Raw genomic sequence first — 14,110 nt, 5'->3', positions numbered from 1 at the left:
TGGCGATTACAGACCACGCGTGAAAAAAAACATGGTGGCACGGTTTGACTTTGTTCCCGTTGTGGAAGTTTCAGCTGCTAACTTTTCAGAAGTGTGGCCTTTTATGGTTCGTGCAATAAATGAATCATCCTTTGTGGCTGTGGATACGGTAGGTACACAGTTAACATCGTGCGTCAGACATGCTTGACCTCGAACAGTTTCCTAAGATCCACGATACCTGAGGGCCTCTGTAATCATCAGTTACTGGTATCCCAAAACAGCAGAACGTTCTTCAAACTCTCTCACCATTTTCATGCTAGGGTCGCTGTTTGACAACAATTATTTCATTGCTGCTTTAATCCTCGTGATCTTGTGCTCTCCCTTTACTCACTGCAGGCCACGTCCATCTTTCTTTCTCGACACGTACAATAGGGCGGATGATGACCCTGGGTGTTTTCCTCCATTTGTTACAATGATTCTCCACACTTCTTGATCAATCCTTCTTAATTCTGTCAGCGGCCAATGCTGCGTCCACGTGGGATACTTAAGGACCACTAGTGCACACTGATTAGAGGCAACCACATGATTGGCATCTGATAACGGACTCGACCAAATTACTGACAAACGTTGTAGATATGCCTTTTCAGCACACTCCAGTGTTCTCTTCCTGACGTACATTCTCGAGGATTCCAAGAAACTTGTACTGTGAATCTTCTTCCAGGGGTTGTACCGCTACTGTATTGCTGACTTTTATTTCAGGGATCTCTTGTTTCATCTCACTTTGTTTCACGTGGATTACGTACATTGCACTTCTTGGGGTTTTAGCTGTAGACCAATGTCATTCATGCACCTGTTGGTGTTCTTCAGTACGCAACTGAGTTTATTTTCAGATTGGGCATATACTTTTAAGTCATCAATATGCAGTTTATCCGTTATCTCAATGAGTAGATTATCTACAGTCCCACTGCAATTCTTTCTCGCACTGCATTGTTGACACGTGATTGGCTTTTGATTTTCACTAGCGAAGGGCCCAGGTTTTGGTATAAGAGTTGTTTGCCGGCCAGCAAACCATTCAGGGTATTATTATGTGACAGTTGTAAAAACTTTTCTATGCCAGAAGAAAATACACAGGCTGGAGCATTAGACGTGGCCCAGACTACAAATAGGAATACAGAATCTTGCTAAACTTTTGTTTAGCTGGTGTATCCTGGATACTGCTGAGCCATCTCCCACCTCAAAGGACTGTACTTTGCTGTCTTCTCCTCGGTTTTCTTCAGCTGGTTGTCCATCCAAGGGCACAGCATCTCTACAGCTACCACCTCTTTCTTCCTGAAGTCAATGAATCACGCAGCTACTCTGTTTTGCTTCATGTGACTGTGCTCCACATACACTGGAACATCCCAGAAGGCCTTGGCCTCCTGGGACTCATAGACTGGTTTAGGATCTACGGACGAGTACCAGTTGGAAACCCCCGTCTATCAGTTCCAAATCCCTCAGCTTCTCGAAAAACAAGACCTTGAGAGCGGCATTGTGTCTTGACAGGGACTTGTTTTGTGCGAAAGCCGGGCAGCCAGCCAGCACATGGGGGAGACTCTTGGGTACTTTGCTACACATCCTGCACGTAACATCATTGTCCTGCGTTGTTTTTGCTTTCCTCGCTGTATACAGCTTTGTCAGTGTAAGCTGCTCATAAAACTCTACAATCCCCGCAATAGTGTGTTAGGGTGCCTCCGCCCTGTTCCTCAGCAAGTCCCAGCAGCCCCTCTGATTCAGCTCGTCGTCTTCCACCTTACCGAGAGAAACTTTCCTTGCCACCTCTCCTTTTGGATATTTTCGTGCCGCTCAGCTGTCGCAGCTCTCTTTAAGTGCCCCTTAACCTTGTCCAATGGTACTTCCTGCCCATTCTTGTCTTGGCACTTAGGCTTATTATTATTATTATTATTATTATCATTATCATTATCATTATCATTATCATTATCATTATTATTTTTATTATTATCATTATTATTATTATTATTACCCACATTTCACATTCTTTGACTGTTGGGGCTCTCAATTATCACTGCACTGCTGTTCTTTTCCAAGACTTGGCATGGTTGTTGCTCATGTTGGTGTGAGCATGTTTTCCTGGATCTCCTCAATGGTTAGCACAGGGTGTCTTTCTATTAGTATTGCTTGGTTGACTTTGTTGCACATCTAAGCAGATTGCTGTTGTTTCTCAACAACAACAACAACTAGGGGGTTAATCCAACTTGCTGGCCCATTATCTTTGTCAATGACATCAAGGTGCGTAAGTTCGTCTAACTTTTTAATTACCTTCTTTCTTAATTTTGTCAGTCCTTGTCTTTTTTCAACACATTGATGCAGATGTCTCCTGTCGATTCTTTATTTGGACTGCTTCTCTTGCTTCGTTTAACAATAAACCTCAATAAAAATATTATGCTCTTTTCCAAATTTTGTGCACACAAGTGACCATGTTTATCACACTTCCAACAATTTCCAGTTGCTTACTACCGTGTTGTTGACTACATCACAATTTTGGTTGCCACAATTTACTTTTTCCTCACTCACAAGAATCAGCGCTTCTTTTTGACAATATGTATTCATAATTTATAGTAATTTCTTAAGAGGAATACTCTATTTTTGGGAAAGTCTGCTCTTCACTTTTTTTCCCCATACGATGAGAAATCACAATCACCCTAAGTTACTAGTTAAGCAATAGAGGACGTTTTCCATGTTTCCATAGCCTCATCTAAACACAAGGGGCAGTTGGGAGAATTCAAGACATTTATGCAAACCCTCTACTGCATCTCGGGTTTGCATAACTGTCGAGAATTATCCCAACTCCCCCAGTGTTAAGATGAGGCTATGGAAACACGGTAAAAAGTCCTCCATTGCTTTTATAAAATATTTCTCAAGGATAATTCGACAAATGAAGGAATATGCTGGCTGTTTTTTTACTTCTTGATTGAAAGACATTTTCTTGACACACGCTCACTACCAACCGATCAAAACGCGCGCCTGACAATACACTGTAGATGTACAATTAGATGTAGACTGGAAAGTTTTTGTCACAGGGAGTGCCTCACTTGGACAGGCCCTGGTAACGATCGGGTAAATCATAGCTTGCGAACGCAGAGGTATTTCCGGCGGTCGTTTCTCACCCCGGGCGCCGGAAATACGTCTGCGTTCGCAGGCGAGCGGGTTCACCGTTCGTTTGCCATTGACGTACATTGAGTGATAGGCACGGAAGTTTCTTTCCTTTTTTTTTTTCGTGATTTCAGTGAAATTATGGGTCTCTCTGACAAATGCTTCGTTTGCAACAAAACGAGAGTTCTAATCGGCGTTGTTGTAGCTATCGTGATATTGATTATCGGTCTTGCTATCGGATTGACTGTTAAGAAGTACCAAGCCGAGAAAAATCTGCCATACGCCACGGAGAAATGGGAGCTCCCAACTGAGTATCGCGCCCGAAGACCCAAAGGTATCGATGTTTACAAAGACATGCTTTATTTGAGTCCTAGCGGGGACGAAATTGGTCACGCAAGAAAATGTGTCGCATGTACCTGGACTGTGTACATGTTGAACAAGGACGAAGAGATAGCGGTTGTGATTAAGAGGAAGATTTGGAGTTGGACAGACAAGTACGATATTGAAGAACAATGGAAAACCAACTCGACCAGTTACAGGATCGAATACAGTTGGAGCGGTTCAGGATTCACCAACGAGGTTTATCTCATCAAGAATTCCGATGGCGATGAAATTGCCCGCACCGATCGTTTTCGATTGGACTTCGGCAAAACGATCAAGTTGAAAGATTCCAAGACTGAGTCAACGCTGGGAGTCATCGAAAGACCAGCATTCCAGTTGTATCCGACATGGGATATAACTGTGACCAACAAAAATGTTGTCCCGACCTATATGTATGGAGCTATTGCAACGATAACCACGTTGAGAGAAGCTGAAGACAATGATTGATCGAGTGATTGTATGACGTTACATAGCTAGTAAACACATGACTTGGTCTTTTAATACTGAAGAAATTTTGATACATACGAGAGCAAGTTTTTCCAACGCTGTTGACAATTTTGTAAATGAAATTTTCTTAGCTAGTTCAAGGGTGGCTGCTAAGGGACGATGACGTTATGTGGGGTTTCGCAAGAATCTGTTGCAAAGTTATGAAAATACATGACCCGAAACATGTCAAGTTTTAAAAAATGTATGAAAAACACGAGAATTTGTTGACTGCATGACATTGTCAATAGGTCCATTGAGGTGGTGAAGTTGACACCATATGAGAGGGGTAGGATTTGAAGTTGTCTCAAAATCTTTTTTAGTCTTCTTGTCTCAAAGAACATGACCTTAGTAAGTGTTATGTGACGAGACAATCTCGTGTGACTTAACGACTCTGACGACTCTTACAAAAACGTTCCTTCCCTTAGAAAAAAGATTTTTAAACATTTCGCATTTTACATTGTACCCCGAACAACTGGTCATATGCACCTACTGTGCTAATATAGTTGTTTGATTTAAAGAACATCACCTTAGTAAGCATTGTGAGCCCATGCAATCTCGTGTGACCTCATAAACGACTACAGAAGGCTCTTAAAAAACGTTCCTTCCTTTAGAAATATATTTTAAACATTTGACCTTTTACATAGTACACAGAACAACTGGTTACATGCACCTAGAAGAACACAACCTTAGTAAGCATTGTGAACCCATGCAATCTTGTGTGAACTAATAAAGGTATATTGTTCTTGAACTTGAAATGGTTCGTCAAGCATGCAACTACCTGGTCAAAATCTTTTGGGGTTCAGAAACTTTCTCTTATTCCCAGACCTGCAAGATGCAACAGTAATGCTCACTTTTGGAGCTTGTTTTCCACTCCTGATGCGGTGACATACGTGTACAACTTGAGTTTGGCTGTGGACCCACTTTGTCAATCTAAGCTTCATGGCAACCTACTCTCTCCCTCCCTCTCTCCCCCTTTCTCCCTCTCTGTTTGAAGCATGCCGACATGTCCATACTGTATAGGGGCTTCACAAAGTCACACTGTTAATGTTTTGTTCTTTTAGGAAATGAGTGGTCTTGGTGATAGACAAAAACTTGCTGCACAGTAAGTACCGGTATTCTTTTTTGATGAATAGGTTATGCAGTGACATCCTACAGAAGCAGAGTATTCAGACTAGACCACAATCTTTTTCTAGGTTGGATAGTGCTATCCACTGGATAAATATTATCACTGTCCAGTGGATAACTCACTTGGTTTGATAGTACTCATCTGCATGTACAGGATGGTGATTTTGTGATTTTATGATCTGTTGGATAGTATTATGCACCTTTTGAATAACCTGGGCAAGATATATATCTTTATAAATATAGTGAAAAGATTGAAATTAACTATTCTGATGAGCATTTTGTATCAAAAGTATAGATGAATTAGGAGAGATCTTCATGGGAATTGTCAAGTCTATGATCTTTATACAAATGAACTGATGATTTTATTATTTTTATTCAATTTGTTTCCCGTTATGTTTCTGGAGCAATACTGGTAATTTGATTACCCTAATTTGTAATTTCCATTTTTTTTTTGAGCCACTCATTGTTTCTTTGTGATATAATAAGTAAGTGGTAATATTTAGCCTTTTAGTTTTGGAGCACATTTTTTTCTTGGAGTTAGGAGCACACGTTTTGTGGAGCAGGAGTTTTTTGGTCCTATGTTTCTGACAGCAAGTCCTATATTTTGAGGTCACCCATCCAAATACTAACCCACCCGAAAGGGTGGCAATTTTTAACTGTCTAAATTCCAGTGAGTATTTCCTATGTATGTTGGTTACAGGAACCAGTAAATTTTGCTGTAAAATATGAAATGGCAAACGTTTAAAAGGATGAACAATCTTGAGTTTCTAATGAAATGATTCCTTGTTTGTCGTGTGTTTGCCAGAGTTGTTTTCATTCTGTGGTTTTGTGGTTACTAGTCACGCATGGCTGACACCCGAATACATTGAATTTTTAACACATGCTCAATACAATTTTTCAAAGGAGATGAAAGGGAAGTGGTTGCAGGGTAGGTTAACAAAATAGCCTACATGTACATGTATATGTTGCAGTTTTTTTTTTCAAACCAGTTCAATTTTGATTTTCTTTGTCCAATATTCATTATCATAATCTAAAACAATGGAAAATCAAAATTAAATACTATTACCTACAACCCCGGACATTAATCGTTGGAACACTTGACACTTCAGGACACTATACCCCTTCCCCCCTTACAAAGTTGGGGAATACCGCGAGTTTTGCAGGAAAATGTGTGATCACCAACTGTTTTCAACTTTGTGAAGGGGGAAGGGGGAGATTCCCATAAAGTGTTCCAACAATTTTGACCGGGGTTGTAGGTGTAAAAGGTTTTGAACCAGGAAAACATTTGAACCACAGCAAATAGTTGTTTCATGAAGCCAAAGTTATGTGTAATGGCCATAGATCTTTCCTTCTACATTTTTGCTGTGACTTTGACTGAAGAGTAATGTAGACTTTATGAGAAACTAGTGTGCAAGTTAAGGCTAGGTGCCAGTCTTTGTGTTGATACTCGATGAAATTATTTTATTTTCCTTCAGATTTGTAGAAGATCGCTACAAACATATGTGTGAAATGGCAAAATCAAGAGCTATTTTATCACTTGGTATTTCTTGCTTCAAGCTAAAGAAGACAAAGACCAAGAACAATGAAACAGAGAAAAAACTCAAAGTTAGGGTCAGAACATATAATATTGTGGTGCTGTCCACAGAGAACTTTGTTGTGGAGCCGTCGTCATTGAAATTTTTGGTGGAGCATGGCTTTGATTTTAACAAACAGTATGCAAAGGGAGTTCCTTATACAAGAGGTAGTGATGAGGTAGGATGTCTGGTGGTGTATAATCTTGTTACCATTTTTTGAGTGAACATATTTTGCACAAACAGGGTAACCCATTGACTCCTGAACCACTTCTCTCCCCCCCCCCCCCCCATTAAGAGTAAAATCTATATGTCTCACTCCTTGGAGTCAATAGGTCAATAGGTTAGAGGGGACATAGAGTGTGAGTTGACTCCTAAACTGCCCCCAGTTGACGAGTAAAATTGTCTGGCATTTGACAGAGTAAAATCTCTTACCAGTAAGTCTCACTTCCAGGAGTCAATGACTCCTTCTCTTCCACCCCAGTGTCAATGAGGGGCTGTGAAAAGTCACCTTAATATTTTGGGCATTCTAAGCTGTTGTTGGATTTGGGTTACGGAAGAAATGAATTGTACAGTTACAGAGAAGGGGAGCTACAATACATGGTTATTTTCTGTCTTTGTTTTATTATGCCACATGAGTTGAGATGGCCGTGAAACGATGTAAGAGGCTTAAGAGTACAAGTAAGACCAAACTAAAGGCCTAGAGTACGTTATGTATATCTGGGCCAGGTGGTAATTCAAATTTTTTTATTAATTAATTAAGGTGGTTCAAACTAGTTTCAACATATCCAAGAGACTATCTTATTACAAGTATTGATTCTATGACACTTTTTCACCTAATGGTCATTAAGTATCTGTTTTTTTTTTCTCTAAATTTTTGAATTCAATACATTAACAATAACCGCCACAATCACAAACACTATTAATTACTCAAGACTAATCTTACTATGATATAGACATTGACATTGTTGTAGTACCATATGAAACAACAATTTTTCCTTAAGAAGGTGCACATATTGTTGTGGTGTAAAAGGTCACTATAGGAATGGGAAAGCTACCTAAAAGCACCCTATATTTCATATTGAACCACTTATATCACAAAAACGAATTCTTTGTCCCCATGTTTTGTTACTGGAAGAAAATTTCCCTTAATACTGCATTCATGACAGAGCTGTATTCCGGGACATATCAAAATACTTATGATGTGAATTAACTTATTGTTTTCAGGGCGGGTCTGACAATCCGCTGCCTTCAGTGAGGAATCTTTTCAGTGAACTTGTTTTGGCTGGCAATCCTGTTGTGCTTCATAATGGATTCTTAGACCTGGTTTTCCTTTATGAGAACTTCTATAATAAATTGCCGGAGAAGCTGGAGGTGTTCACTTCTGACGTGTCTGATATGTTTCCAGCTGGAATATTTGATACCAAGTTTGTAGCGGAGTACCATGCAAGGGAACCAGCTTCGTTTTTGCTTTATTTATTTAAAAAGAGGTAGGTTGAGGGTCAAATCATAATAATAAGGATGATGATGAAAACGATAAATGTTGATGACAATATCAGCAAACAAAATGACAACTGGCAACAACAGCATCAACTGCTACTACAGTCTTCTACATCTACAAAAGTATGCCTATAACTACAACTACATCCACCCTGATCACAAAAACTTGAACTTCAACCAAACAAACAAACATGGATCTGCAGCCATTGGTTGAACATTGCATGGTCTGGTGTGTGGGAAGTCTTGAGTTCAACTCCAGCCAAACCAACACTTGAGTCTAGACGGCAGATAATTTTTGCATGTCACAGGTTAGGTTTGTAACAATGATAAAACAACCCTAAACCGTTTATTAATGCTAACCGTAGGCTGAAAAAGTATTATTTTGGCCCAGTGTTACATTTACTATAGGATAAAGGTCGAATTACCACTGTGAACGATTTGGAAAGCTGACGTTTCGAGTGTTTGCCCTTCGTCAGAGAAAATAGAGGAATTGTGGGTGTTGTTGGTTTTCATGAGGGTATGGAGGAGCTTTGCCATTGGTGGAAATATGGTAACATGAATTTGAGAATAAATTAATGGAATGAGAGGCGTTCATTGATTCCGTGATGATAGAGTGTACCTAGTTGAAAGATGAATTTTGTTCCAGATTGTTGTGGCTTTCTGTGTTCCTGTGGTGTGAGGATAGGCTGCAAATTGCCATGTTGTGGTGGGAGTGATTAGGAAGATTAAATTGCCGCACAACTGGTTTTGATGCATCTGTGTTGTTTCTTTCTACATCACATAGGTGTTTGAGAAATCGGTCCACCAATTTTCTTCCTGTTTCGCCTATGTAGGTCTTCTTACATAGTGTGCATTTTATACAACAGGAGACATTTGCGGAGATGCATGTAAAGTGATTGTTTGTGGTCACCGTGTTAATTCGACCTTTATCAACACGTTTGATAAAACCAAATTTCCCTAAAACTGTAGGCCTTGTATCACAACCCTAATTTCTAATATAACTGTGCGAGATTAATGAATCCACACACTATTTTCAGTGAGTAGGGCAGAGTTTCCAGTATTGTGGTCAGGCCTTGGAAAGAGCATATTTTGATTGGAGCATGCTCATTTGAGTGACTCTACACCAACAACTGCATCTACACTGATATCTTAACAACTCCTATACATTTACAACTGCTACAGCAACAACTTCACCACAACAAAAACAGCACTCACTTTGCTTAACTCAAACTTACATTGCCGCGTGTAGTTTTTCTTACTGGCTGGAATACTACAATTTGAATTAAATTAAATGAGCTAAAATCAGGCATTATGTTTTTTATGAATTCACGTACTGGTGAACAGTCAGAGGCCTGGCAGAGATGGTTTTTTTTTTTGTTTTTTTTTGGGGGGGGGGGGGGTGGGTTCTGGTGAGATAGCTGATGCAGCTGTCTTTTGGGATCCTTGCTGCAAATGTCTGAAAACATTGGCAGCTGACAGGGTATTAAGGAAAATTTAGAAAATAATGTATTGTGGTCCTGCACTCAAAACCAAAACCGCTCCTTTCACAGGGGTACTTTGCAGGAAAAACGTTTTTTCATTTAGAAATAAAAGCTGAAATGGAGAAGTGATCAACATATTTATCTGGACAATTGAAGCAATTGTCTCATGTAGTCACCTGAAAAATTTAAGTGGCTTCAAGTGGATTTAAACCCATGACCTCTGCAATGCTGGTGGAATGGTCCAGCTATGAAGCCACTCAGTTGGGAGCAGGTCAATTTGTTGGGCTCTTGTGTTTCAGTGAAAGGACTTGATGGATCTAGTAGATGTATACATTGAGTGGATCACTTCTCCCTTTTATCTATAACCTGCAATTGAAATATACACATTTCTTTTGAATTAGTTCTGAATTACTCATGAAACTGGTTTACGGTCATCTTGCCACCAGGAATATTCTCGAGTGAGGACAATGTGCAAGCCAGCAAGGCATGCGAGCCATGGCTGCCAGCCATGCAAGCCAACATGATGGCGAGGAGCCATGCGAGTCAAAATGCGAGTCACACAGTTATTGAAAACTAACCGTTTTAAAATGGGTGCTTAAACTTAAATGCGAAATTCCCATGACTCACTGGCTCGCAGATTGTCCAGCCCCAATATTCTCCTTCAAACAGTTGGCCAACATGATATCAAGCACTGGCTACTGCCACACTTAAAGAGGAAAAAAACAGTACTTTGAAGCCAATTCTCTGGTAGGAAGACCTTTCCGATGGCAGGTTGAATAGTACCTCACAGAGATGTTGGCCTGGAACCAATCTCTTTGGATGAGAAAAGGACAAGTAATTGGGCAAGGCTTTCAGATGTTTTTCCTAAGTTACCAAAGAGCATTTAGGCCCGGGGGGCGGGGGACTTCCATATAAAATGAGGAGGGATGCTCGTCGGAAATTTGAAATTAAACACCTAAAGGAGACCAATCTGGGCATGGTCCAGGAATTTTTTTGACCCCTAAGAGACCATGTTAAATACAGTGACTTTTAATGATGGCAAAGACATTATCATCTAATACTTTGTACAGACAACGCTGAACCACTTTCGATTTAATTTAATACAAATTTGTATTTCTTTGAGTGAAACCCTAAAGGAGACCTTCCCGGCTACATATGATTACGTTTTGCCCAGAACGCCCTAAGTGAGACCAAAATCTGAAATTTGCACCCTTAAGCAAGGGGACGAGCATCCCTCCGCTTTTTATATGTCGGTCCCCCCCCAACTCCCCCCGGGCATTTAGGACGAAAAGTGTACTGGATTTTGAGAAAGAGGCCAAAAACCTTTCTTCATTAACGTTAGAATAATCATGAGTAGTTGGCAAAATGTATTTATATTATTTCTGAAATAGTTCCCTTTTTTTTTTCATTTTAGCCAGAGAAATAATTTGCAGCATGAAAAGAGTGGAGAAAAACATGTTAGTGTGAAATTTTCGGAGGATGCACCACTCCATAGTTTTACTGAGGAACTGTATTGTGAAACACGTGGAGATAACGAAAATGTTCACACAGATGTTGTTGTCTGCGAGACGTTTGCGGTAAGTTCGTAATTAAAAGGTGATGAACTAAAATTATCCGGGTTAGAGTAGTCCTAAGAAGGACTGACGCCGTACATTTAAGGACGGTGCCTACTAATTCAAAGGTATTTTTGCGCGGTTTACTGAATATGCGGGAAATGCAGATCTTAACAAGTGTTATTGAAATCAAAAAAAAAAAAATTGGGGATAACCCCCGGGGTAACCCCGGGGGTAACCCCGGGGGTTACCACGCATTTTTCGAAGATAATTAATCAACAATATTTGTAAAACGTTTTAAAATACCAAGCAATATATGGCGTTCTTTTCCAAATTGAAGCTCAATTATCTCTGAAAATGCGTGGTTACCCCCAATTTTCTTTTTGGATACCAAGATCACTTGCTAAGTTCTGCTTTCTCCGCATAGTTTTGAACCGGGCAAAAATATCCCTGTATTAAGAAGCACAAGCAATAGGAAATCCGAGTATCTCGAGATGCGCAGAACGTATTCGCAATAACAATAGTAGGCACCGTCCTTAACAAATCGAAAGTGGGTCAGCGTTGTCTGCACTCTTATCGACAACGATATTCGTCATCACGGTGGTCAAAATGTTGTGCGCCGAGTGAGTCCACAACAAATTTTGACCGCGGTGATTCTCGTAATATGGTTGGTTTATTTCCCAAAACGAGCGTTCCTGATTGGCTATTACATGGCGTGACAAATTGACGCGAGCATGACGCGTACAGCGTTGGCTAGACTCTTATCGACAACGGAAAATTAGCCAATCAGATTTCGAGATTACAAGCAATTGTGGTAAAAAATAGATCTACATAGTCGATGCTCGTAACAAAAGTCCTCCAGCTGGAATTACGGTTGATTCGCCCGATGGAGATTCGCCTAAAGTGAAAGACAATTCGCCCGATGATACCAATCAATGATAATAACAACCTTTAATAGGACGAGGAACGTGAATGTCGCATATTAAGTTTTCGATTCCTCGCGAAGTTTCCTTATTCATTTTGCGCCGGTTTGATAGAAAGTGTCATCAAATGTTCCGATCAAGTAAATTACCCGCGAAACATCCGGATACCAGCTGAGAGTAGTATGCAGGGGCATTAAGCCCAAGTTGTGGAAAGTAAGTCGTATATCAAATTTTGCCAACATCCAACCGAGGAACAGGTGGTCTTTCTAGTTTTATTCCTGTCAGTCAACAGTCTAATGCCTTAATTAATACACATGCATGCAGCTGATTCCTTTTTCCTTGTGGGATTTTGTTAAATTAAAAAAGAAAAATTAAAATTAACAAAGACTGCCTGGTGTGATCATGTGCAAGACTATTACGCAAATGCAAATGCGAGCCTTCTTGGTTTGCTCGCACAAAAGTCGCTGATGACTCTCTGAGTCAATCGGCATCTCCCTGTATTCGTGCAAAAGAGCTAGAGGTGATAGTCATTCTGTCATCTTTCTTTGTAACAATTACAGGTGCACAGCTGTCAAAAGCCGGAAATCAACAGTAAGCTAAATTTTCGTGCGCAAAAGATCTTTTACATTTTCCTTTCTTTGTTGATAACTTTTGTCGTGCATGTTGCACTAAGATAATCACACACAATATTTGATTCGAACAATGATGCTTAAATAAATTGATGAAGCTTAAGCTTAGACAAAACACAAATACATCTCGAATTGTTGACGATGATAGAACAAACCGTAAATTCGAAACGATGAACACAATCGTTTCTTGTCTAAATATTTCAAATCTTGATAACTCGACCGCAACAAGCATGTCGCAACAATTGACAAAACTATATGAAAAAAAGTTTCCAAAATCTTAAAATAACATGACTTCGCAAGCTTACTTGTTTGGCACGAAAACTACCTAAAAACTTTATACTAAATTTCACTTAGTCCATGTTCGTGACAACCTTTCAGCGTATTTATAATATATAAGATTGAAAGTCATTACTTTATTTTTTTCAAAATAAAACGTTCATATACCGGGGTTTCGCTTTTGAATAGTAAGCAAAAGAAAATGCGGCATTAATTACGGAAATCTTGTTAAGCCGCTGCTTAATGGCTTGAAGGCCAGCTACGCACCTTGTAGGATAACTTCATCAAGTTTTGATGTGACTTCTAGGGCCCGTTTCTCGAAAGTCCCGAAACTTTACAGGCCATTTTCGGGTTTCACAATTCCCTTTGTTTCTCAAGAACGTTGTCAAACTTCACAGCCATCTTTTCTTTTTGGTACCTTGCAAACGTGTTAAAAGATCGGCTTTCCAAAACAAGCTTGTCGGGCCCGAAGTGTTTTGGGGACTTTCGAGAAACGGGCCCAGCGCTCAAACCATTTGCTATATACAGCTCATTTTGCAACTCAGTGGTAGGGTGATTTTGTGAACTGCCTGTGTCCCTTTTTTGTAAAGTTTGTTTTTATCTGAAACCTTGTGACGTGGCAACTTTACGCACTGACAGTAAGAGTGTCTCACTGTGAGTTGTTTTTCCTCCAGGCTTATGGATTTTGTCGCCGCGAAAAGAGCTGTCCCCTCTCACACGATGTCGATGACATTTTAGACAGGGAAAGGAAAGTGAAAGAAATTAAACGACAGAAGCGGAAAAGAAAACATCGAACTACCTCTGGTAATTATGATAATAATTATAATCATCACCACTATGATCGTAACAATCACAATAATAATAATAATAATGATGAAATTTAGTTAAGTGTCAAGTCTTTTAGAGCTTTTTTTAATGTTTTAATGTTTTAATTTTTTAATTTTTTAAAATATTTTTTTATTTTTTTAAATGGAAACTAGTGAGCAGCACACAGCAACTGATCTTGTTAACTTTGTTTATTATCCGACCGGTTTCGTCTGATCAACAGACTTCATC

At 39.7% G+C, this 14,110-nt stretch overlaps 2 protein-coding genes across 3 annotated transcripts in view; both read left to right on the top strand.

Moving 5' to 3' along the window:
- The first annotated feature begins 10 nt into the window (after window positions 1-10).
- The window catches only part of LOC137973885 (target of EGR1 protein 1-like), an 18,542-nt gene continuing 4,442 nt past the window's right edge, over window positions 11-14,110 (top strand). For both annotated transcript variants that reach the window (XM_068820779.1, XM_068820778.1), the window contains exons 1-6: window positions 11-148; window positions 5,058-5,098; window positions 6,597-6,873; window positions 7,920-8,182; window positions 11,088-11,250; window positions 13,729-13,858. In XM_068820779.1, coding sequence (XP_068676880.1) covers window positions 32-148; window positions 5,058-5,098; window positions 6,597-6,873; window positions 7,920-8,182; window positions 11,088-11,250; window positions 13,729-13,858 — 991 coding nt within the window. In that variant the 5' untranslated portion in view covers window positions 11-31. The remainder of the gene's footprint in view (window positions 149-5,057; window positions 5,099-6,596; window positions 6,874-7,919; window positions 8,183-11,087; window positions 11,251-13,728; window positions 13,859-14,110) is intronic.
- On the top strand, window positions 3,075-4,751 carry LOC137973886 (uncharacterized). Its single transcript, XM_068820780.1, has one exon. The coding sequence runs from the start codon at window positions 3,271-3,273 to the stop codon at window positions 3,955-3,957; it is 687 nt and encodes a 228-aa protein (XP_068676881.1). The 5' UTR covers window positions 3,075-3,270; the 3' UTR covers window positions 3,958-4,751.

The sequence above is a fragment of the Montipora foliosa genome, chromosome 10 (genome assembly GCF_036669935.1).
Source record: "Montipora foliosa isolate CH-2021 chromosome 10, ASM3666993v2, whole genome shotgun sequence".
NCBI classification, from domain to species: domain Eukaryota; kingdom Metazoa; phylum Cnidaria; class Anthozoa; order Scleractinia; family Acroporidae; genus Montipora; species Montipora foliosa.
Note: the sequence above shows the minus strand (reverse complement) of the source record. Positions and strands in the feature narration are given on the sequence as shown.

Coding starts and splice junctions, on each gene's coding strand:
- LOC137973886 (XM_068820780.1), top strand. CDS start 3,271: ATGGGTCTCTCTGACAAATGCTTCGTTTGCAACAAAACGAGAGTTCTA.